Below are 25,223 nucleotides of genomic sequence, written 5' to 3'. Positions count from 1 at the left end.
GGAAGCCAGGAGACCTGGGTTTGCCTATTTAAAGCTATGTGTGATTAAGAAAATGTGGCACATATATACCACGGAATACTATGCAGCCATAAAAAAGGATGAGTTCATGTCCTTTGTAGGGACATGGATACAGCTGGAAATCATCATTCTCAGCAAACTATTTCAAGAACAGAAAACCAAACACCGCATGTTCTCACTCATAGGTGGGAATTGAACAATGAGAACACTTGGACACAGGGTGGGGAACATCACACACCAGGGCCTGCTGTGGGGTTGGGGGAGGGCGGAGGGATAGCATTAGGAGATATACCTAATGTAAATGATGAGTTAATGGGTGCAGCACACCAACATGGCACATGTATACATACGTAACAAACCTGCACGTTGTGCACATGTACCCTAGAACTTAAAGTATAATAAACAAACAAATAAATAAATAAAAAATAAAGCTATGTGACCTAAACGTTGGTTTCCTCATTCATGAACCTTGAGCCACAGTGCCTGACTCATAATTGATGCTTCAAAAAAAGTACATGCGTTTAAGCTCCCAGACTGGTTAATCAATGTTTCAGCAGCCAATTAAGTGACACAGGATATGTTTTGTTTCAGGGACAAACATAATTTATTTCTAGGTTATATTTCATGTCACAAGCTGAGCCACAGAAGCTGCCTGTCTACCCTCAGCCCTTTCTCTCTGACCAGCCTGCTGAGCCCATCTGGATCATCCTGGCTTCAACTCTTCGTTTGTATCCCATCGTGGGGCATGAACCCCTATGAGAATGTGATTAAAATTATGAACTCGCCCCCAAGAAAAATGCATGTACACATAAGCACACAAAGTTGGCATACAACTGTGAGGGGTTCACAGAGTCCCTGAAGAATATCCTCAGACTCTGGCTGAAGACCCTGGGTCTAAACCATGGCCTGCAGAGGGCAGCAGGGCAGCTGGAGCCCACACTGAGAGCTGCATTCAGGAAAGCTGGGGACGCTGTAGAACTTGATGAGTTTTTTGAAGGCACTTTTCTTCAGCATCATCATCTCTTCTGGAAACCTGGAAAAGATTCTGACCCTGGAGGAGCCCCCATTCTTCACAGAGGCCTCTGTAGGCAGTGGCTTTTGAGCACTCACTGGCACGCTGTTGCAGCTGAGGGAGCGCACTGTCTTCTTCTTAGTCTGCACAGACAAGTAACTGAACAGGAAGGAGGACAGCTTGTGCTTGGTGGCATCCGGGGCCTCTTCTGAAAAGCAATCATCAACTGGGTCCGGCAGGCTTTCATCATGGCGGCCGTTTTCCCTTCTCATGGGACCGGCTCCCACACACTGAGGCTGCTTGATGATCTTCCTGGCCTGGACTGGATCATCTCCTGCCCCACTGACAGACTGAAGGGACGTTCCACCAGCCCAGGCTCTGGCGCCCCTGATTTGGGGGATGAGGTTCCCAACCCGAGGGCTGGGTTGGGAAGTACAGTGCTGACTCAGGATGAGAGTGGCAGCATCTCGAATGAGATTCCAGTCTCTCAGGATGTCATCCCTAGTGGTAAACTGGGATGTCACAGTGAAACGGATGATTAACTTGTCCTGGATAGTGGCTGGGATGAGGAAGAGATGGCCAGCTTTAGCTATTTCCTTTAACACATTTTCTGTGAGACAATTAGGACCCTGTTTGAAAAATAAAGAGAAGTCTCCATCACACCCCGTCAGCATTCCCAGAGTCCAGCATTTGTGTTTCCGAGAGGCTCTGGAGCACCACATAACATCATTCACAGAGGGGCTTGGAAGATGGTATTACCTTTAGACGAAAAACCACCAGGCCAAGGTGCCTCTTGGCAGGAATTTCAAAGGAAGGGTCATTTCTGACCAGAGATTCAAAATATTTAGCCATTTCAGTACCCTGGAATTGCAAATATAAAGAGAACTGAGATTCACCATCTGACAAGGGACTAACTATGCATAAACTTTCATACTGCTAAATAGTTTTAAACCAGTGCCACCTTCCCATCAGAGAGACCTAAGCAGCTTCTGCCTCATTGTCATCTCCACTTGATTTTGCTCATATTCCAAGCTGGAAAATCTCCAATGGCCCCCTGTTTCCTGTCACATCAGATCCACCTCGAGAACTCATCTCAGGGCCCTCTTTAAACTCAGCCCCAGAACCCAGAAGGCCTGTGCTTTGCAGTCCAGGCAACCCGACCTCAACTCATGGTTTCACAGCTCCTGGACCAGCCAAGTGGGCAAGTAAGGACCAAAACCCAGCCCATGCTCTGCATCCCCAGCCAGGTGCCTCATGCGAGCTGCATCTGCCTAAAGGAAGAGATGCCTGTTTCTAGGGCACATAAAGTTGCCATATGGGCTAGTGGGGCAGCCCCGCCCCATCCTCAGCCTATATACTTCACTTGTCTCTCAAACCTCTTCTCACCCTGTACCCCAAATGCCCTTTTCATCCCCTGTTTCTGACATTCCATAGAGAATATATTTTCACATCTTGTCCCCACTCACCATGGAAAGGTGTTGGACCTGGTTAATGGATACAGTGTTTCTGCTCAGGATGATGAAAAAGTTCTGGAAATAACTCACACAACATTGTGAGTATACTTAATGCCACTGAATCGTCCACTTAAAAATGAGTAAAATGGTACATTTTATGTTATGTATATTTTGTTACAATTTTAAAATGTTAAAGGCTTTGTATTATATTAATCTTCCACTGAAGTTCATGTCATCTTTTTAAATGTCCTGGGGTTTTTTGCTTTTTGTTTTTAACTTAGGATTACTAACTAAACAAGAACAGGACTTGCCTTTTCTTTTCTTTTTAAACATTTCTCCAAGCATCCAGAAGAGCTCAATAAAATATTTGCTAAGTAATTATATCAATTAGTTCTCACACTTGCTACTCTATTTCAAGAGAGGGCAAGGGAGTTTGCTGATCCTCTTTTTTTTTTTTTTTTTTTTTTTGAGACGGAGTCTCGCTCTGTCGCTCATCATTAGTTCAGAGGCCAAACACATAATTTTATTTCCATTTCAGATGGTACTTTGCTAGGTTGTGACTCTGAAATGGGTTAGTAAAGAGGCTGGAGTGCAGTGGCACAATCTCGGCTCACTGCAAGCTCCGCCTCCCAGGTTCACGCCATTCTCCTGCCTCAGCCTCCCAAGTAGCTGGGACTACAGGTGCCCGCCACCACACCCAGCTAATTTTTTTGTATTTTTAGTAGAGATGGGGCTTCACCATGTTAGCCAGGATGGTCTCAATCTCCTGACCTCGTGATCTGCCCGCCTCGGCCTCCCAAAGTGCTGGAATTACAGGCGTGAGCCACCACGCCCGGCCCTTTTTTTTTTTTAAGAGGGTAAGGTCTTGCTTTGTCACACAGGCTAGAGTACAGTGGCATGTTGCACAATCAAAGTTAACTGCAGCCTTGAACTCCTGTGCTCAAGTAATCCTCCCACCTTCACCTCCTGAGTAGCTAGAACTATAGGCACACACCACCATGCCCAGCTAAATTTTTAATTTTTTTGTAAATACAGGGGTCTCTCACTAGGTTGCTCAGCCTGGTATCAAACTCCTGGGCTTAAGCGATCCTCCTTCCTAGGCCTCCCAAAATGCTGGGATTATTGACATGAGCCACCATGTCTGGCCCTCATCCTGTCTTTTGACCATAATGAAATGAGTTTCTTCAAATCTTTCTCAGAGCCCCTTTCTCCCCTGCATGGTCAGTTTCAAATAGCACAGGAGTTTTGACCTGCTCCATTTCTAACCTGGGCCCCTTCACTCCTCCTTAGGCAACCTGGTGATCCCTTGTCCTGGGAAGTCACCATATTGATGCTGAACTTAGTGCGGACACTCAATCAGCATAGCACACCATAGCCCAGAACTCCTGAGCTCAATTGAGCTTCCCACCTCAGCCTCCCAAGTAGCTGGGACTACAGGTTGTGCCACTGTGCCCAGCTCAATCTTTCCATTTTTTAGAAGGAACCAAGGGAAAGTGACTTTCCCAAGGTACAAGTGACAGCAGGGAGATCTCCTCCCACTGTGCTTTTATCCCTCCTACAACGCATGCTGTTTGCAACAACAGAAGCAGAGGTCAGGGGAGAGGAGAACACAGAGCACAGGCAGCATCGCCATCTCCAAAGCCCCACTTTACAGGTCATGAAAAGAGAGCTGCTGCCAGTGCCCTGCACCGCTCTAGGTCAAGGGCAGGCACTGTGCAGTCATGGCCAAATATAGCCCCCACCTGTGCTTGTAAAGTTTTTTGGAACACAGCATTCCCATTTGCTTACATATTGTCTATGATAGCTTTTGTAGTACAGAGGTAATTATAATAGAGTATGGCCCACAAAGCCAAAAATATTTACTATCTGGCTTTTTATAGGAAATGTTTACCAATCCCTATTGTAGGTGATAGGAGATGAGGATGATGATGATGATGATGGTGATGATGATGACAACTTATAATTAGATGAAGAAGGAGATGATGAAGGAGGGGAAGAAGAGGAGAACAGGAAGAAGAACTCACTGAGTACTTGAGTACTAGGTAGACCCTATGCTAAGGGCTGCATATATATTATCTCATTTAATTTGAAAGAGGTAGTATCCTTTTCTCATTTTTATAAATTAGGAAGGCATGGCCAGGGGTGGTGGCTCATGCCTGTAATCCTAACACTTTGGGAGGCCAAGGTAGGCAGATTGGATCACCTGAGCCTGGGGAAGTCAAGGCTGCAGTGAGCTCTGATGGCACCACTGCACTTCAGCCTGGGCAACAGAGACCTCATCTCAAAATTAAATAACAAAAAATAAATAAATAAATAAATAAGGCAGACAAATATAGAAAGGTTAAGTAATTTGTCTAAGGTCACCAAATAGCAAAGGGTAGAACTAAATTTCCATTCCTTAAGGCACTTCTCTGTAACAGAGAAATATGAAATTTAATTTTATATAACTTTCCAAGAGCTCAGCATATTGGAAAGCAGCCCAGAACTATGAAGAAAAGATTTGTGATTGGGAGGCTTCAGGGGAAGTCCCAGGCCTTCTTCCCGCAAGCAGGGCAATTGCTCCCTCTGAGCCTTGTCAGATTAGAGTGACCACCCCAAGCACTGTGCTAAAAATCTAGTGAATAACTAGAATGTATTTTTGTACTGAAGGCATTATACAAGTGTTAATAATTATCATCACAGTCAAGTTGAAGAGATAAAAGTAAATCATATCAAACAACTTTATTTTAATTCCATTTCTTCTATTGTGGGACACTGGAAGAACTCTGAGCTCAGTTTTGTAAAGGTGTTTGAGTAGGTGATCACAGGAATGCTAATGAAGCAGAAACCAGAACAGATGGAATAGGCAGAAAAGTTCCTGGTGGAAGCAGAATTTAATCCATTCGCAACATTTGGAAAGCAGAGGGCAATTCAGGTGAAGGACACGGGTGAAGGTGCAGAGATGGACTGAGCATGGGGTCTGGATGGGTCGATGAAATGCCCAAGCTAGGGTAGGAGCTGATCATCACCTTGAAAGCCAGGCCCAGGAGTGTGGGCCGCATATATGGTAGGCAATGGGGTTGCTAATAGGAATTCAGGGGTTTGACTCGCAGACGGAAGTGCTAAGGGAGGTTGGTCAGGATCTGCACATTGAATATCCAGTCCCAAATTGTAAGCAAAAAAATCTTCCTAATTACTTATAACCTCCACCAACCATTCCCCACCCACAACCCTCCAGTCTTGAGTCTGAGTTTCTAGAAACAGTACAAAGTGCCTAAAGTTCCTCAATGTTGTTGATGGCAGCTGCTCATTGGTAAACAACCAGTGGTGATTACAAAGGTAAAATTACCAACATTAAAACCAGTCATATGAAACTGGAGAATATTATGTTAAGCAAAATAAGCCAGGCGCAGAAGGACAAATTTCACATGTTCTCACTCAAGCATGGGCGTTAAAAAGCAAGCAAACTGAGCTTGTGGACACACACAATAGAATGAAGGTTGGCAGAGGCTGGGAAGGGTAGCGGGGAATGGGGGATAAAAAGGTGATAGTTAACGGGCGCAAACATACAATTAAATAGATCTAAGGTTAGGTGGCACAATAAGGTAACTGTAGTTAACTATAATTTGCTGTACATTTCAAAATAACTAAAAGAATGGAACTAGAATGTTTCTAACACAAAGAAATGATAAATGGTTGAGTGTGGATACCCAGTTACCCTAATTTGATCACTGTTCACTGTAGGCCTGTATCAAAACCTTACACATACATCATAAATAAATGCATAATTATTACATAAGCATAATAATTAATTTTTTTTTAAGTTTTTAAAAGTCATAGTTACCGCTTCCACCACTTCATTTTGGTTTGTGTTTGTTTAACCAAGAAGGAATTCCCTAGAGGCAAGGTGGAAGGACAAAGCACACATAGGCAGAAAGGATAGTGTCTCCAGCTTCCCCTGCCGCTTTTATCAATGGCTTTGTCTTGCATGTGGGCTCTTGTAGAAATGGGAGACCACCACCAGTGGTCAGAGTTCTTACGTCCCTCCTCTTCCATGAAGAACATGGGAGAGAGGCTGTGCCTGTCTCATTTACCTCTGTGTCCCTTTCTTAGCACAATACCTTTGTAATTGCTGAATTGAATAGAAATAAATTAAGCCAAATAGGGCTTCAATAAATGCCTGTCAATGCAGGGAGGTTTGTTCCAGACTTGGTAGGTCTACCTGTCCAAGCCAGGAGAGCTTTGTTTAAGGCATAATCATAATAGTGCTAAAATATTCAGCCAGCTGTGACCATCAAGGTAATTCCACAGCAGATAGGATCCTACCCTGGCAAAACACACTTCCTCTTGATTTACTTTATCTTTCTCTCTCTGCAAACCAGACTCTGGGGCCATCCCTCCCCAGTGCTCAGTGACAGCAAGGGGAACAGTGAGACACTCAGCAGAAGACAGGCATCAGGCGGCCCTCGGGGCATGTTGTGCTCAGTGCTCCTCAGGTTGACAAAGAGAATCAAATCCCAGGAGCTGAGGAACAGGCCCAGACACCTGAACCAGACACCGCAAATCTCCTGGGCAGATCTGCAAAGTAGAAACCAGCTTTCCTCGCCATGAGAAAACAGAGGAACACAGGCTCAGCCCCCACAGTGGCATGCTACATACATGTCTGACATGTGCTTGAAGATTCTTCACCCCGAAGGACCGAATGACGAACCAGAGCTTAATAGACCGAAACCGTCGGCTCAGGGGGATCTGCCAGTGCTAGAAACAAAGGAACACAGTGCCCATGGTTAGAGACAAGGGCGGCCCACTCCCTCGGGCATTTCTGGGCATTATCTGTTGCCTGCCCAGCTCTCCAGGGATGAATGGTGTCACCATGACTCCAGAAGCTGTTGCTAAGAGGTAAGCCAAGCTTCCCAATGGTTGCCCCATCGTGTGACCAAGTCACTGATGAAGGTGGCCAATAGTCACTTGTCTGAGAGCCAGACAAGTGGAAATCAAGTCCATTACCCTGAACCAATGAGAAGGGCACTTTGCTTTAAATTGCTCCTTTAAACATTTCATCCCAGCCCAGAAACTCAACATAAGGGCAATACATTTTCACTCTAAATGCATCTATATTCCTTGAATGGCAGAAAATAAAGTCCTATTTTGATCCCCCCCAAAGTATAGTATAGTGTAAAGTATAGTGGTTAGAGCACAGACAATAGAGTCCTGCAGACCTAGGTTTTGCTTCCAGCTCTGCCACTTACTAGCTGTGTGACCTTGGGTAGTGCCACCTCACTGGCTCATCAGTGCGGGACATAAAGAACCAATTGCACCTCCTGGGGAAGTGGCGTGAGGACAAAGAACGCCAACAGCCTCAGAAGAAGTTGTCAGTAGGTGTTGGCTATTTCGATTATTTTAAAATGTGAGCTACAAATCACAGTAGCATTTCTGTCTAGAGCCAAGATGATCCCTATTTAACCTCACACTGCCTTGTTCATTTTCCTGTGAGATTCGTGTGATCTGAGAGGCATCACTCCAGCTGTCAGATTTCAAATGAGCAACGAAACTTCTGCCTCTGTTAGATGAAAATTGATCTTTTGCTCCTGGTGGCCAAATTCAACAGAGCTTAAAGTTCAAGGTTGCAGCCACCACAAATCTGAAAATTTCCAAATTAATTTCAGACTGATTTCTCAGATCTGAAAATAGAGCAGAGGATTTGGAAAACATTTGCAGTTATTATAATGAGTCATGTGGTTTCTAATGACGTCTCCCTCAAATGTCAGAAAGTTTCTACCACAATTTCTGTTGACTAAAAATAAATGTTTGTCCCACTGAGTATTTATCTGCCCATGCACAAGATTATCAAATCCTCACAAATGTCCTCACCTTCACCCTTCACCCCAGTTTCCTGAGCCAGGCACAGTTGGGACATCACCCCTTTGTTGATGGACAAAGTTTCCCCAGCATAAAAGTACTAAGCCTTTGATTTCCAAGCAAAAAACTCTGTTGTGCTGAGGACCAGCTTGTGGCTTTTGTGCCAGCAGAGGGCAACAAAACCTGAAAATGGAACAAAATCGCTGTAACAGGGAAAGCGTCAACTCCGCCTCTTGTCCAAGGACACTCCAAGAGAATAATGAATGGATGATAGGGGTCATCTCTTAAAAGGTTCTGATTTCCAGATAGTTATAGCCAATTTATTTCATATATAGAAAGAGCTACTTTATTTTACCAGCAAATAAACCAGGATAGGCAGAGGTGATTTTATTTTGACTTCTTCACAATCTTCCTTATTCCCAGTTGTTCCTTTGCTTGTCACTATTCCAAAACTGATCCATGCTGAATCAGTAGAGTGGTTCTAGTCAACATTTTCTGTTGGATCAAAAAATCTGGACATATAAAGGCTGACAGGACTCTTCTGTACCTTGAGGCATCCCCAGCCTCCTCTGTGTCCTTGTAAGGTTTTGCAGGGCTCCCCTGCCAAGGTCAAGGTAATGCTCCCTCCACTGGTGCTCTCTGTCCAGTGGGAGGCAGAAAAGAGGGAGCTTCTCTGCTGTCAGAGAATCTAGCCCTGATTTTAGGTGATTCCAGGGCCCCAGGGATTAAGCCCCTAAGTCTTCTCTCCTGGGATGCTACCCTATATTTGGCTCTTCTCAGAGCAAGACTGAGCTTCTGTTCGAAGCTGCAGCCACCTGGGTGGGAAGGACATTGGGCCCATGTGAGAGTAGCTATGAGGACCCTCAGGTGCTTTGTCATAGCACCCTGCTATGACAAAGATAGCAGCTTCACTTTTCTAGGAGTTTCTTCATGGACTTGAAAATCAAATCCATAGGATTAAAGGTGGGGGGAAGGATAAGTGTCAGGCAGCACTTTCTGGGTGGAGAGGTAAAAATAATAAGGTTCCCCAGAGCAGGGCTGGGAAGAGTTTACTGTAACAACATTTTTATGAGTTATCTGGAAGAGAGGGAGCACTGTAAAATCTCCAGACTCCTGGGAATGAACCCCGGGAAGATCCTGAGGCACTGTGGTAAATGAATTTAAAGGGTAACATGAAATTCAAAAGGGCAAGGGTGAACATAATGCTCCTCAGTTATGATGACCCAAATACACTGGTAGGAGAATGGGCATCAATTCACACTCAGGAAGCAAACCCACAGTTATCCCTAAAGATATCTGACCCTTGGGCTGTTCCGGAATTTTTTTAATTTTTCATTAAAAATCTCTGAAAACCCACCAGAAAGAGCAGTGGAGATAAAGAACCATTATTTTTCTTTATTTACCTCTAGAGGGTCTTCTGTCACTACCAGTAAGCCATGAGGCTTACCGCTGCAATTCTAATCCAAAAGCTTCAAAAATCTAAAGAGGGTGTGGGCTGGTCCAAGGGAGAATAGCCAGTATAATCAAGTGATGACGAAGCTATTATTTGAAGACTAAAAGGGCAAGACACTTCAGTTGTCCAAAAAGATAAAAGCATCTCTTCACAAGGAAGGACACTTACGGGGGTCAGACACTGCTCTCAGTGCTTCAGTGTATTAATTTGTATAATCCTCACAGCAAGCCTAAGAAGCCAGAACTGTGGTCATCAGCCTCATTTGACACAAGAGGAAATCTGGACACAGAGTTTAAGTCACTTGTCCAAGGTCACACAAGTTAGTAAACAGAAAGCCAGGACTCCAATACAAGCCATCTGGCCTTAGCACCTACATGCTTACCCACTGTCATAACAAATCTCTGCAGCTTCAAAGAAGAACTTTCAGAAATACTATGCCTACCATATATCGAGCACTTGCCACACGGTTATTGTGCTAAGTGATCTACACGTGTTCCCATTTAAGCTTCACAATACCCTGTGAATCAGCGCCACTATTCTCATTTTACAGATAAGGAAAGCGAGGCTCAGAGAGGTCCAGTTAGTTTCCCAAAGGGCTGCTGCTGCAATGGAATTCCAAACCAAGCTCGCCCCTACTCTGCTCCGCTGCCTTCGTTGGCCAGGTAATGTGTAATACATTCGTTTACATCCCTGTCTCCCCTACAAGTAAAGGAAGGGCTCATCCTCAAACTGCGGAGTCAATGTGTAAGAACTCGTTTCCCTAAGGCAAAATACTGGCTGAGGATGTGGGATCAAGAGAGTCGAGGTTTGCCGGGCACGGTGGTTCACGCCTGTAGTCCCAGATACTCGGGAGGCTGAGGCAGGAGAATCGCTTGAATCCGGAAGGCGGTGGTTGCAGTGAGCCAAGATGGCGCCGCTGCACTCCAGCCTGGTTGACAGAGCGAGACTCCGTCTCAAAAAAAGAAAAAAGAAAAAGAGAGAGAGAAAAAAAGAGAGAGAGAGAGTTAGAGAGTTGAGGTGCAGCCAGCTGGGGAAGTCAGGAATGCTCAGAGGCTTCCAGAACCTCACACAAGTCCCGCAACCCGTCACTACCACAGAGCTGCCCCACAGCGCCTCTGTCAGGGACGAAAAAACAAAAGCGATTTCAGCAAGAAAGCTCTTTCCACACCAGGGAAATTCTCCACCCTGCCCTGCTGCTGGGTAGGAAACAAAAAAGATGACCCAAGGTGGAGGCAGAAGGAACTGGTCCACCTGTGATAGGAAGAGCATTTCTGGGAATTAAAAAAATGCCACAAATATTCAGGAAATGTGCACAGTGCCTCAAAGGCTGTTCTCATTTTCAACCATGTTCTGGGTTTCATTCTATATACTTAGGGACAATTAGAAACCAGGGTACGCGTTGGCAATATTCTGAGAGGAGCTCATAGCGTGCTGCCTTCTGAAGGGAGCCACCGTCCAGATTTTGGGGGGTCAGACGCCCGAGACCACTAGGCTGCCTGTCCCTGGCCACTCACCATGAAGTCGGTGGCCACGCCTGAGTTGGCATGCCTGAGGTAGATGGGATTCACACTGAAGGTCTGCTGAAGCTTGTACTTGTCCTTGACCCTGTGGGTTTCCAAACGGGCATTAGTGGCTGAGGTCTCTCCAGAGGAGTCAAGGCTTTCCCGTGTGCTCAGAGCTGGGCTGCTGCACTCACCAGAACCCAGTACAGTCAAAATGCACCATCATCCACTTGGAAGGATTAAAGGTGAAGGAGTCGGCATACTCAATCCCCTTCAGAAACCCCCGGAACTCGGGGCACAGGAAGGCGGTGCCTGCATAAGCAGCATCGATGTGGAGCCACAGCCCCTCACAGGCACCTGAGGAGGCAAACATCACCTGGCTGGAGGGGAGGCATGAAGTGGGGAAAGGTGTCTCTCACCTGGCCAAGCTGAGTGGTGGGCTGCAAGGATGATGTGCTCTGGCTAAATGAGAAATGGAGGGGTGTGGAGATGGGAGCAGGGGGAGTCAGTTTGAGGAAGTGGGGCTGAAGGAGGCATCCTTACCTCCTAACAGGAAAGTCTACAAAGCCTCACCCTCGCCTTTTTCTTCCACTGGGTAAAGGGCCAACACCCTCTTGGCCTCAACCTAGAACATCCTGGTACAGAAATCAATTTCCCACCAGCACAGAGAGCAATATTAGCGCACTGAATACAAAAGTTAGAGGGTTTCTTGCTTGGGGGTTAAACAGTCTCGTCTGGGTTTCCTCTCTGCTTTAATCTCTCCCATTATTTCCCCCCCCCTACCCTTTTCCTTTTCTGAAGCTAGAATAGAAAGCATTTCTATTCTAACCTAATTCCCACTGTATTTTGGATATAGCCTGCATTAAGTAAAGTTCAACATACGAGTAAGAGGATGAGAAAACCAAAGCCTCTCCTACTGTCGCCTCCTAGGACAGGAGGCAAGGTAGGGCACCTCTAACTCTTGTCACACCACTGGGAAAGGCAATGTCCAGGGATCCCTGGAAGACAGCCTCATGACCTTTGGTGGTTCTTCCCATGTCTCTGCATTGACCAAAGAGGAATAGAATAATCCCATAGAGCTAGTCTCAGGTTCTTGCTTTAGGAGACATTTAAAAATGTATTCCTTGTCTTCCTAGCCAGAGAGGGAAGATACTTACAGATGGGGCCCAGCTCTGACAGACAGTCAAACGCACAGACCCCAGTGGTCCCTAGTGTTGCACAGACCTAGGGGAAAATGAAAGCAAGTTAACATAGGAGGGTGGGCTCGTGTGACACGTTTGGCCTAAGATTTCACCACACATGTGATCTTCTCCCATCCATCCCACCAAAACAGTGTATATTTCAGACTGTGTTTTACCATGACTCGTAAGAAACACATTTTGTGTAACAATCTAGTACATGTATACATGTGTATTTGAAAAAAAGTTTCACAAAACAATACATACTCTGGCTATATGTGTGCACTCTAATATTTTATACTATATTTCTTTTTAATGCTGGTTATGACCCACAAAATTTATTCCACAACACACCTATGGATAGGACGTCATGATGTGTAAAATACTGTATGGGAGGACCTTTCTGCTTTTGTGTGCAGCATGTTACTTACCTGAATTCTGCCAAAATTCCTTCCTCACATCCAAGTTCTATCATTCTAAGCTTAGGCACACATTGTGACTTACAAAGACAGGCACCAAGCCCCGCTGCTTGTCTTCCTCGATGGCCTTCTGAAGAGCTTCCCCTCGGAGTGAGAAATTGTCATCCACAGGCAGAAATTTCATCTTCACAAGGGATATCAAACCAGCCTTCTCCACGGAGGAGTGAGCCTAGAAGAGCCACAGAAACCTGTCAGCAAGAATCGTCCTGGAATGATCACTCCCCAGAAACTGCTGAAGCCTAAGACTCGGGGAACCGAATACCATCATTGGAAGCTTGTCTTCCCTACAGTTGCTGGAGACAAGCTCCCAGGTCTGAGCCGCCCGGAACCCCAGCGTACTCACATCTAGAAAAAAATTGCTCAGGGACCAAGATTCCAGAAGCCAAGCACCAACCCGAAGGGCTGTTCTGTGTCAGGCAACTCACCTGGTCAGAGGCATAGGCCACGAGTCGGGCATTCAAGCAGGACTCATCAGCATCGGGCTCAGACATTTTCATTTCCAGGATTTTGTTCTTCCTTGCTGCCAGCAGGGCAATCAAAGTGGATTCACTGACCGTGCTCTGCAGGGGAAAAGGATTACCATGGCAGCCTTTCTGTGTTCTCTTGCCAAATTTCCCCAGGTTTTATAGTTGTTTCTCTCTCTCTCTCTCTCTCTGTCTCTCTCTCTCTCTGTGTGTGTGTGTGTGTGTGTGTGTGTGTCATAGCTATTCACAGAAGGAAATACACAGCTCCTCCTGCCTAAGGTGCCTATCTCCCTCCCAAACTTGCATTCCTATTCTGCCTTCTAAAATAAGCTTGCACCTAATACCACCCTCTCTATTAGAGAGGCCACAGAAACCGAAAAGAGCATGTTCTGTCCCTCCTGGATGTGTTTGCTCCCCATGTAAAACATATTTAAAAGAAGAACTCTCAGTTTATTACACAAATGGAAATGGAGTTCGATTCCCCAGGGAGAGAGGATCCTGGCCTGTGCAAGAGGCTGGTGACTTGGGCCCATTTAGTTGTCAATAGCTCTGGTGACCTTGTGCTAACATTTCCCCTCCAGAAGACTCTTTTCTGTCTATGAAATGGAGAGCATCCCTTTAACTGCTTCCCAGGATGGAAGTACAGATTATCCAAACAAGGGCTGGGTAGGATTTTGCTCTGGCCATGATTGTGGAAATCTGCAGGGCCACCTCAGAAACTTCACAGGAGTCTTTATGGTTCCTCATCATTCATTCACCCAGTCTTTGATGTCTTTGCTTCTTGAAATCTTCAAGTAACCTATAGCTGATAGAATCCTGCTAAAAAGGCCTGGCAGACACTGTCATGGAGAGTGGTGTGGACCAGATCCCACAGATATCAAGTGTCTGGGAGTTACTCCATAACAAGAAAGCTATTTATGTAAAGAGGTACATAATGTAATAATAATAATAATAATAATCAGCTGGGTGCAGTGGCTTGCGCCTGTAATCCCAGCACTTTGGGAGGATCCCTTGAGTCCAGGAGTTTGAGACCAGCCTGGACAACATAGTGAGACGCTGTCTCTTAAAGAAAAAAAATTAGTCAGGTTTAGTGGGTGCACACCTGTAGTCCCAGCTACACGGGAGGCTGAGGTGGGAGAGGATTGCTTGGGCCCAGGAGGTAAAGGCTGCAGTGAGCCATGATGGCTCCACTGCACTCCAGCCTGGGCGACAGAACCAGGCCCTGTTTTTAAAAATAATAATAATAGTAACAACACCTTCCATCCGTATTGCAATTCCTAGTTTACAAAACACTTTCTGGCATTCTACTTGCTCCTCACAACACCTCTTCGAGATAATTATGATTCTTGTCACACTAAGATGAGGAGAGGGATGTTCAGAGAGGTGATGGGACGAACTCAAGTTCACATGGCTGACAACACAGGAAAAAGCATGGTTTGGATTTAGACAGGCATGGGTTTGAATCCTCGTTCTTCTGCTTCTCAGCTGTGTAAGCTAGGGCAAGTTATTTAATCTCTCTGAACTTCAATGCTCTTATCTCAAACATTGGGGAATGGTACTATTCATCTACAGGGTTCCTGAGATAATTAGATGAAAAGCAAGATCATGCACCATAGACATTTAGCATGTTCTCCCAAATATGATATCCGAAGTTGTAACTATTTGCTGACAACCCAAAATGTCCACAACATGCAGCAATTTGTCTTTCTTCCGAGGTTCAGATTTTAATCTGGCTGCAAGGCTGGAGTGAGAGAGGGAGTCACTCAGCTAGCAAGAGGACCCAGTGAACTTCCTGGCTCTCATCTCAGAGCGACATGGCAATTTTTTTATTTTTGATACAAGGTCTTCCTCTGTCGCCCAGGCTGAAGGGCAGTGGTGCAATCATAGCTCACTGATGCAAAAGCACCTAAGCTTTCTGGGAGGCACCCAGAAAGCTCCACTCCATGGCACTACAGTTGAAAAAAATAAATATTTGAAAAGCCATTATTTGACAACTATCCAAAAGATAGGGTCAGAGGATGCCATTAATCAGTTTATGCTGTTAGTTGCTCTCACTGCAAGGGATCTCCTGAACCTAGCAGGGAGAGAGACAGAAGTCCTCCCTTGCCTTCTCCTTTCCCCTTTCACCGTGAGATGCAAAATGGAACAACAAAAGGGAATTGTCAGATTATAGACTAAGAAACCCGAATCAAGTCATACTGGAAATGTGATCATGTGTTGGCTCTTTAATTTCTTTCAAAGGAAGTAGCAGCACATGTGAATGAAGCAGAAGCTGCGTTGGGAGTAGAGGTGGAAGCTGTGATGATGGTGGTGTTGGTGATGATGGTGTGGTAACGTGGGGGAAACTCCATGGAGAACGGGAGAATTGCCAGGTTAGGGTTTGGCTTGTCTTTCGCTACTGAGCCCCCATGCTAGGCGAAGCTTTGCCAAGGGAAGTACCTGCAGGACGCCTCCGCCCTGGCTGCTGGGGTGGTAGTGCAAGAAGTGCTCTGGAAGTCCCAGCATTTTTGCCAGCCAGTCCATGACGTTCATCTCTAGCTCTGTACACGCAGGGCTGGATGCCTGAGAAAGGAAAAGGAACTTCAAACTGCACAGCCCCAGGGCACTGAGGTGCCCCCACGAGCTCCAGAAACATGCCTGTCCCTGATGGTGTCAATGGGAACCTTTCTGGAAAAGGGATCAATGTTAGGCCATGTGCCTCTCTCCCGGTCCATGCTCTGTCAACCAAAAAGAGAAAATAATGTGGGGTTTTGGATTCATGCTGCCCTCAATGAGGTGAATTCTCCAAGGCTCTATGGGGAAATAGCCCTAGAAATCCTTGGCTTGGATTTGGTTTTCCAAGTCCCTAAAATACATAGCTGAGAAGTCCTCAAATGCCCAGGGGGAAGTTTTAGGACTAAGAACGTACTCTTTCCTAGAAAAGATATGAATACCCCCGCCCTCCCACCCACACACACATAAGAGTTCAGGCTTAAAATAAAAAGATGTTCTAGAAGGCTTTTTGGCACCATTTAAAGCTGAGTGGTGCTTAAGGGGTTATTAAGGGAAGTCTTAGGATGTATCTCCAGCTACTCAAATACAAGAGCACAGGGGAAGTGGCGACCCAACAGGCATCAAATTGCTGAGTTAAGGTCACAAACTGTGGCAATAACCGGATCTATATCCAAATCTTATCTGTGTCTCTATGAGCTATGTGATCTGGGGGAGATAAGTTGCTTAAGCCTCGATTTCCTCATTTCCTACGCAATGAGACCAATACTTGTGATTCCATAGGGTTAAAGGATGCAATGAGAAAATTAAAATAAAGCATAAGCTTAAATAATGTAGCCATTGTTAATATTTATTGTGGAGCCATATTCAGAAAGAAAGGCAAAATATTTCTGCCCTAGGATGCCACTCCCTGCTACGTTCCCCATTGCCAGTAGTTACAGCCATTGCTACTCACCCAAGTGAATCCCAAGCAGTTGATGGCATCAGCCAGCATGTCTCCTAGCAGGGAGGGCCAAGAGGTGAGGGCTGGGTAGTAGGCGTGCATATGGGGGCTCTGCCAATGTACCACCTGGAGGCAGAGCATGCACACAGTTGGCACCAGGAGGCTTGCTTTCTCCAGAGACCATCTCTGGCAAGGTGAAGTGTCACTCTAGAGATGGGCTGACACTTTTAAGCAGAAATAAGTGACACAACTCCATGAAAATCCGACTTGTTAACTGGTGTTCTTGCCACTCACATGGCTCATGTCCTATGCTAGATCATCAGTGGAGCCTCTTCATATATGCAAAGTCCACAGGGGAAAATGCAAAAGGAAAATCACTAAAGTAATCCAGTTGTGGGATTCTGAGTGGTATTCACATTAGTCCCCAACACTTACCGCTCATGCCACCCCTGCCCAGGAATAAAAGGAAGGACAGACTGTGAGCTCTAGAAAAGTAGACTGTTTGTTTCATCCAGTTTCTTGCAAAAGGCACCTTTTGTTTTATGGAGCACTGAGCTCTCTGGGCATGCAGCTCAGAGGGTCAGCGTGAATAGGTTCAAAGCTGTCCTTAAGCATCACATTGGGAATGTAGTGAGGAGAGGAGACAGTAGAGAGGAGAGCCCAGACCAAGCATATTAGAGGCCAACCTCCAGGCTAAGCCCTGAGCCCACAATCAAACCCGGATGTAAGGAGGAGCTGAGTGGGCAGGGAGGGCCCCCCATCAGAACTCAGAAGCAGCCCCAGTGGTTCATCTGCCTCAAGGATTATCTAATCTCTCCTCATCTCACTGCTCTGCAAGCATGCCCTGTTCCTTCCTGCATTTATGTCTTTGAGCAATGCTGTGTCCCCTGATACAGAGGCACTCGCCATAAAGACATGACCTTCCAAAACCTGCCAGTTTTTAGAAAGCTACTAAATATTCATTTCCTGCTCGAACTCTCCCCGAGCTCCCACAGCTCCCTTCGATCCCTTCCCTGAGCGATGGAACACTATCATTCTAGATGTTTCACTCTACTGAGGACTCATTTGATAACCTCTTAGAACATCATCCTGTTCTTTACTGTGCACAAATACTCAGAGTCCTTGAAGAACAAGGGCCTTGTCCTGGACAACATGTATAGTATAAGTAGCATAAGAATTAAGTCCAAGGACACAAGTTCCCATCCCACCTCGGTCCCTAACCAGCTGTGTGACTGTGTAGATTTACCATGAAGCTAATGAACTTAAGGCTCCAGCATACCATGTTTGCAGGGGCCTCTTTTAAGATTCTTTCTTTTTTCTGAGACAGATTCTCACACTGTCACCAGCGCTGGAGTACAATGGCACCATCTCGACTCACTGCAACCCCCGCCTCCCGGGTTCAAGCAATTCTCCTGCTTCAGCCTCCCAAGTAGCTGGGATTACAGGTGCCCACCACCATGCCTGGCTAATGTTTTCATATTTTTAATAGAGACAGGGTTTCACTATGCTGGCCAGGCTGGTCTCGAACTTCTGACCTTATGATCCGCCCGCCTCAGCCTCCCAAAGTGCTGGGATTACAGGTGTGCACCACCGTGCCCAGCCTCATTCTTTTTTGTTTTTCAAGAGGAGGTCTCAAAAAGCGTTTACAGTACAGACCCCCTAAAACCAGGAGCCTATCCTGCACTTCCCTCAACCTCAGTTTCTCATCGTAAAATAAATCCTGTCTCCTAGGGTTGCTGTGTGGGTGGAGGCGTGGGCAAGAAATGTGTGAAATGTTAACGGTAAACTAATCATGTGGGTGACAGACACATCACATATCCTGACTTGACTCAGAGAATCAAACCTCTTCCTCCGATTTTCACCATGCAAGACTCATGACTGGTAATAACCACATCTCCTGCTCTCCATGCCTTCTCTTACTTACTTCTCACAGGACCTTATGGGGTGGGGCCTACGCATTATCTCTGTTTTACAGGTGAGAACTGGGGGTGGCAGAGAGAAGCAACATCCCTGTGGTCACATATACCCCATACGGACAGGTGACTGCAATGAGACAGAAGCCCAGACACCTGAGCAGGGTGGTGTCCTGACTTTTTCCACGGGAATGCCCTCTCTCTCTCATGAAAAGTAAATGAGGATTGTCTAACCAGGGTTGGAATTAAAGGGGAAAGAGAGTTTTTCTTCTCTTATTTTCTAGGTGGTGGCAGGAAGAGAAAAACTAATTCAGTTCTCAATGAGGCACTGAGCAAAATGAGTAAGCAAAGGGCCAACTGCTTTCAGGCCAGCTCTCGGAGGCTGGTGTGGCCTGAGAGATGAGTTGAGAGATTTGACCCTTATTATCACTGTGTTTAGTGACAGTATTTTGGAAACCCCAGACAAGGGCTTCTACCTCCTAGCCCTATCAAGAGACAATAGTCTGTTCTCGTAAGATAAATAAGATAAAATAAGCCAGAAGAGCCCTTATCAAAAACAAACAGACCTCCCTTTCCAGAAATGAGCCTCACCGACCATACCCACAGCAACTGCTGGAATTCCTTTCAATCAAATGAATCAGCTCATTTCCACCTCTTCTGACAGTTGCTTTCAGTCTCACTCCCAGATTACAGTTAGCCCCTCAGCAGATTACATTTTACAGAATAAAATCCAGGAGATAATCTTATCAGGATCTAGCCTCCGTAAGCCTTACTGATACTGACATTTTCAAAAGATGCTTGTGAAATAGGCTGAATGGTCAAAGAGATGAGTGGCTTTATATGAAATTGCCTTCATGGCCAGGCGCAGTGGCTTAGGCCTCTCATCCCAGCACTTTGGAAGGCCGAGGCAGGAGGATCACTTGAGCCCAGGAATTGGAGAGCAACTTGGGCAACATAGTGAGACCTTGTTTCTGTTGCTTTAAAAAAAAAAATCAAAATTGCCATCACTTTCTGAGCTTGAGTATTTTCTCACCCCTGCCTCTAGCATATTTTTGTCACTTTTTTTTTTTTTTTTTTTTTTGAGATGGAGTTTCGCTCTTATTGCCCAGGCTGGAGTGCAACGGTGCTATCTTAGCTCACCACAACCTCCTCCTCCTGGGTTCAAGCGATTCTCCTACCTCAGCCTCCCAAGTAGCTGAGATTACAGGCATGCGCCACCACGCCCAGCTAATTTTGTATTTTTAGTAGAGACGGGGTTTCTTCATGTTGGTCAGGTTGGTCTCAAATTCCCAACCTCAGGTGATCCTCCTGCCTCGGCCTCCCAAAGTGCTGGGATTACAGGCGTGAGCCACCACGCCTGGCCTTTTTGTCACATTTAAGTCAAAAGTTCTTTGGCAATGATGAAGGCAAACCTCAAGTTGGCCTCAGGAAGAGCCTCTAAACATGTGTGGTTCAGAACACAAATGCCCTAAGCGGGTAGAGGGAGGACACAGCCTGTGCGGGGGTGCGGAACCAGAGAGGCAATGCTAGGGGCCCAGGCTTAGCCAGGCACACTCAGGCACTCACCAGTAGAGGTGACAGAGGGTAGGAGAAACGGCAGAGCCTGTGAAGTAAGACTGGTCTAGGTTAAAATCCTGGATCTACCAGGTACTAATTCTGTGACTTTGGGCAAGACAGTTAACTTCTCTGAGCATCAGCAGCTTCCTCATCTATAAAACAGGGCCACTGGGAAGATTAAATGAGAGAGCATGTAATGTGGCCAGCACAGAGCTGGCACATGGCAGGGAGCCCCGCCCCAGGGAGGGAGTTGATGCTACTTTAGCGTGAGCACATGGCAGAGCTCCTCACCGCCGCTGGCCGGGGGTGTCATCACCACCCATTAAGGCAGGTTCCAGCTCAAGCCCATGCGTCAGCCAGCTTCCATCAGCTTCCTGGCCCCACCAGCACTACCCCGGCTGCACCCTCTGTCATGGAAAGTATCAATGATTCAGGGAAAGCCCCTCTTGCTCTTGAAAAGCAGCTCAATCACCAGACCTCAGAGGTGACAGGAGGGGTTGCTGGGGCCCACTCAGTTTCCTGGACCAATGCAACCTGGTCACCAGAGCGTCCTTGCGGGGATGTGTTCCCCAATTCCTTCCTTCTCTTTGGTGTGGTCTCAGACACTGTATAGAAGAGTCCCTGGCTCCGTCGTCAGGGCCAGGCAGTACCTCCAGCTTCCTCTCCGCTGTCTTACTACCCACAGTTGTCCTTTCCCCTCAGACAAAATGTTCTCTTCTCCACCCATCCCATTAGACTTCCACACTTCTGCCAGACTGTGCTCTGGAATGCAGGTGTTCTGGCCAGCCCTGCCCTGGCATCATAAACCTCTTGCCATGGCACAACTTGGAAAAAAAAAAGAAAAAGAAAGCTAATACCAGTCAAAGTCCTGCCCTCCACATGCCTCGCAGATGGGCTGGGGTGTTGGTGGCCAAGGATGCATTCTCATCCCAAGCTGACACAAAGCAGGCCTTTCTTCAGGCCACCACCCACCCTTCTGTGCCCTGAAATCCAGATCTGCCCTTGTGGTCACTGTGTCTCACCCCAGGCATGATGATTCGTTCAATGTCCCCAAAGATGTTGTCCCAGCTGTCGGGGTCCTCAGGAGCACTCTCAGGCAGCTGGGCTCGCAGGTAGCCGGGCTGCACGTCTGGCGTCACACGCCTCTCCCGCACAGTGCTCAGGTACTGGCAGATGTAATCCACCATCTCTCTCCCTAGAAGTGACACAGAGAAATCAGGCTGAAGTCCCCTGACTGGGCCTGACCAATTTGTGCCCATCCCTCTCAGGTCCAGGCCAAGAGACTTGGTAAAGAAGGAGATGGATTTGGCCGGGCACGGTGGCTCATGCCTGTAATCCCAGCACTTTGGGAGGCTGAGGCAGGTGGATCACTAGGTCAGGAGATCGAGACCATCCTGGCTAACACAGTGAAACCCCTCTCTTCTAAAAATACAAAAAAATTAGCCAAGCATGGTGGCAGGCACCTGTAATCCCAGCTACTCGGGAGGCTGAGGTAGGAGAATCGCTTGAACCTGGGAGATGGAGGTTGCAGTGAGTCAAGATCGCACCACTGCACTCCAGCCTGGACCCAAAAACAAAAAAAAAGAGACAGATTCATGGGCCAAGGGTAGGATCTGATCCCCTGCACAACCTTATCTTCAGAATTTAAAAAAAGAGTAAGGGAGTGAATGAATGATGGAGGGAGATTCTGAGTGAGCAAATGAACAAGAGGGAAAATCTGCAAAGCACAAAACTCTAGCGCCAAAGTGAAACGTTTCATTTTCTTTCCCCTTCCTTTTTCCACTTCAATTTTGATTGTCTCTCCTACCTTTCTTTCCTTCTCAGAAACAGGACATCTATTAACTACTTTATAGGTTCAGTAGAAACTCTATAGCTCTTTGTATCCAAAAAGTGTTACACACACACCCACCAGTTAAATCTGTTAGCACAGATGGAAAGATTCCATGCCCAGTTCCAATAAAGGACAAAAAAATCTATTTTTTCACCATTCCCATTGAATCCGTTATTATTCATCTTTTTTGGAATCATATGAGGACTTAAATTCAAGAATCTGATTAAAACTGTAGGCTTACATATACACAGAACTTTGTGTATAATTTCTGAGACTCACAGAATTCCTAAAGCACAACCATGGGTCCAGACCAAGCCCCCTGCCCTGGCCTGGGAAATGTGGCACCAAATCTTAATGACTTTCTCTCCCTCCCTGCTGCCTCCATCAACACCTCAGTGCTTAGGATATTTTTTAGATGCTAAAAAAAAAAAAAAAAAAAATGTATCAAGTGAATGAACATATGAATAAGGAAGGAAAAAAAGTCAAGTCGAACACTCTGAAACTATTGCAAATTATTTATTCTTTCAGGTTGCAGTCTTCAGTGCCTCTGTTGCTGTGTGTGTGTCTGTGTGTGTACATATTTCTTTGTCTCAATATCCATTCCTTAGTACTTCCTGAGCTGCTTTTACCTAGGAGAGGAAACTCAATTTCTCCCCTTTGCATCAGCTTATGCAAAGTTCTTAAGAACAGAACCAGCCCCAGGCAATACTGATGAGACAAAGGTAGATTTCCACACCATTCTGTCTTCCTTCTGCTCCCCTTCAGCCCTCTCACATCCTGGTGCTTCTCCAGCAGGGCCCCACCAGAGATCTGAGAGCTCTAGACCTAACCCTCCACAGGTCCAGCAACAGTGCTAAATGTACTTGTGTTCCACTCAGAGGATGAATATCTACAGGAACCTGCTCTCAGCTGACAGTGCCTTAGGAAAGCAACAGAAGAAGCTAATGCACACTAATTAGTGAGTAGGAGGATATAAAAAATTATAGAAATAAAGACATTCAAGATTCTCTTTTAAGCAACTACCTACTTTCCTGCTAAGGGAGAGCCATGTCTGAAAACTGGATAACCACTTGGTTTTGCCTGATACAGAGTAGGCACCTACTAAATATTTATGAAATAAATGACTAAATGAAAGGACGCTCCTGATAGGTTCACACATGAAGGAATGAATGTTAAGAAAGAAAAGATTTGCAGTGATCACAGAATACTGAGAACATTTTTTTCTATTTCAGAATATGAACAATCCCCTTTTCCCATTTAATGGCTCAGGAATCCAAATCCTCTATTTTGTGGGAAAGTGAGGAGGAAAAGCAAGGCACGGTGGAATTAATTAAACCTAGTGGAATTAATTAACCTAATTAAAATTAATTAAACCTGTGGACGTATTTGAGCGTGGTTATATGAGAGAGAGAATGAAAGAGTGGTTGAAAAAAGTTTTACACTCTGATCCCACAACCCTTTTGCAGAAAAAAAAAAAAGTGTTGCTGGTTCCAACTCTCAGAAGGCAATTCTAATGCTCCGGTCAAATGTCACCCCAAAATCTAAGGGCCACCCAGCAGCAGCTGTTCCTGCAGAAGTAGCAGCAGGGAAGAGGGCCAGGGATGCCTGTCGCTCACCTCTCTCTCTGTACTCCTCAGGCTCCATCATCTCCCTTGGGCTCTGGCTCCTTCTCACAGATGGACACGCAGGAGGTGGAAGGCGTGAAAGGCGGAGCAGCCCAGCTTCCCTCTTGCCGGTCCTGCGCACTCCCTGGCAGCCAGTGTGGGCCCTTTATTTAAAGGGTTCGTTCTTTGACCTTAGCTCCGCCCTTCAAAGTCTCTTCCTCTAGGTTTAATTAATTCCACCCTTTCTTTCCCGGTCCTTGTTGAAAACAGTGACCACAACTTTGAGTGGTCAAGACAGCCAGGATAAAAGGCGCTTCTAAATTAAGCAATGCACTTAGCAACCCAAGCCTGCAGGCAGCCTCCAGGTGGATGCCATAAAAGAGCCCTCAGTTATTTCTGCCCCTGGATTCAGACAGTAGAGCTCCAGCCTCAGACAAGCTCTCAGCTCAGTAGCCCAGAATGAGGCCAAGGGTATGCAGAAAAAGTAGCACAAATTATTAGTATTATTCCTGCCCCTGTTTCCTTATCAGCAGTAGGGAGGAAGGAACAGGCACTAATAGTGATGTCCCCTGTGCCCAGGAACGGGCAGAAGTTATCATTGACCACAATGGCTTTTTCTATTACAACATACTACCTGTTGTTGTAGAGAATGAGAAAACACAGTTTAAGCCAAAAAGAATAAAAATTAAAACATCACCCCAAAATAATCACTTTTAGCACTTAAAGAAGTGGAAGGGGGCATGTAAAGGGACCTGCAGAAACCCCTGCAGGGAGGGGAAACACTATCCTTGGGGTTTGATTTCTGAGTAAAAAGTAATCCAGTGCTTGCAAGTTGCTAAATGCAATAGTCTTTCTTGTTTATTTGTTTCCCGTCATCCTTCTTCTTCTCTTGGTGGTGTTTTATTTGTTACTACTTCATCGTTGCAGCTCACAGTTTCTCTGGGCTTTCCTCCTACATCTCAGGCTGTTTGTTTCCTCCAGTGCTGGCACACCTCAGGGCACTGCCCTCCTTTCATCTTTCTTCTTACGTGGCATTGCCTATTTCTAAGGCTTTCTTTTTTTTCTTTCTTTCTTTTTTTTTTAGACAGAGTCTTGCTCTGTCACCCAGGCTGGAGTGCAGTGGCGCAATCTCGGCTCACTGCAACCTCTGCCTCCTGGGTTCAAGGAATTCTCCCACCTCAGCCTCCTGAGTAGCTGGGACTACAGGCATGCGCCACCACGCCCCACTAATTTTTGTGTTTTTAGTAGAGATGGGGTTTCACCATGTTGGCTGGGTTGGTCTTGAACTCCTGACGTCAAGTGATCCACCCACCTCAGCCTCCCAAAGTGCTAGGATTACAAGTGTGAGCCAATGTGCCTGGCCCATTTCTAAGGCTTTAAATGTTACCTATGTGATATCCATATAGGTTTAAACATACCATCAGGCCCTCCCTGTCTTTTGAGCTTCGAAATCTTATATCCAACTGCCTTTCTGACAAATCCTCTTG

At 46.0% G+C, this 25,223-nt stretch overlaps 1 protein-coding gene across 2 annotated transcripts; it reads right to left on the bottom strand.

The window, feature by feature from the left end:
- Window positions 1–598: 598 nt before the first annotated feature.
- On the bottom strand, window positions 599–24,194 carry HDC (histidine decarboxylase). Of its 2 annotated transcripts, XM_023227235.3 has the most exons (12): window positions 23,749–23,874; window positions 21,324–21,496; window positions 16,844–16,957; window positions 15,838–15,960; window positions 13,360–13,494; window positions 12,960–13,103; window positions 12,435–12,501; window positions 11,472–11,634; window positions 11,290–11,380; window positions 7,123–7,221; window positions 1,790–1,891; window positions 599–1,659 (listed from the first exon to the last, which is right to left on the bottom strand). In XM_023227235.3, the coding sequence occupies exons 1-12, from the start codon at window positions 23,777–23,779 to the stop codon at window positions 913–915; spliced, it is 1,989 nt and encodes a 662-aa protein (XP_023083003.1). In that variant the 5' UTR covers window positions 23,780–23,874; the 3' UTR covers window positions 599–912. The 2 variants fall into 2 exon arrangements, with proteins under 2 accessions (XP_023083003.1, XP_023083004.1); XM_023227236.2 differs by lacking the exon at window positions 16,844–16,957 and having other exon boundaries at window positions 23,749–24,194.
- Between the last annotated feature and the right edge of the window lie 1,029 nt (window positions 24,195–25,223).

The sequence above is a fragment of the Piliocolobus tephrosceles genome, chromosome 6 (assembly GCF_002776525.5).
Source record: "Piliocolobus tephrosceles isolate RC106 chromosome 6, ASM277652v3, whole genome shotgun sequence".
Classification (NCBI taxonomy): domain Eukaryota; kingdom Metazoa; phylum Chordata; class Mammalia; order Primates; family Cercopithecidae; genus Piliocolobus; species Piliocolobus tephrosceles.
Note: the sequence above shows the minus strand (reverse complement) of the source record. Positions and strands in the feature narration are given on the sequence as shown.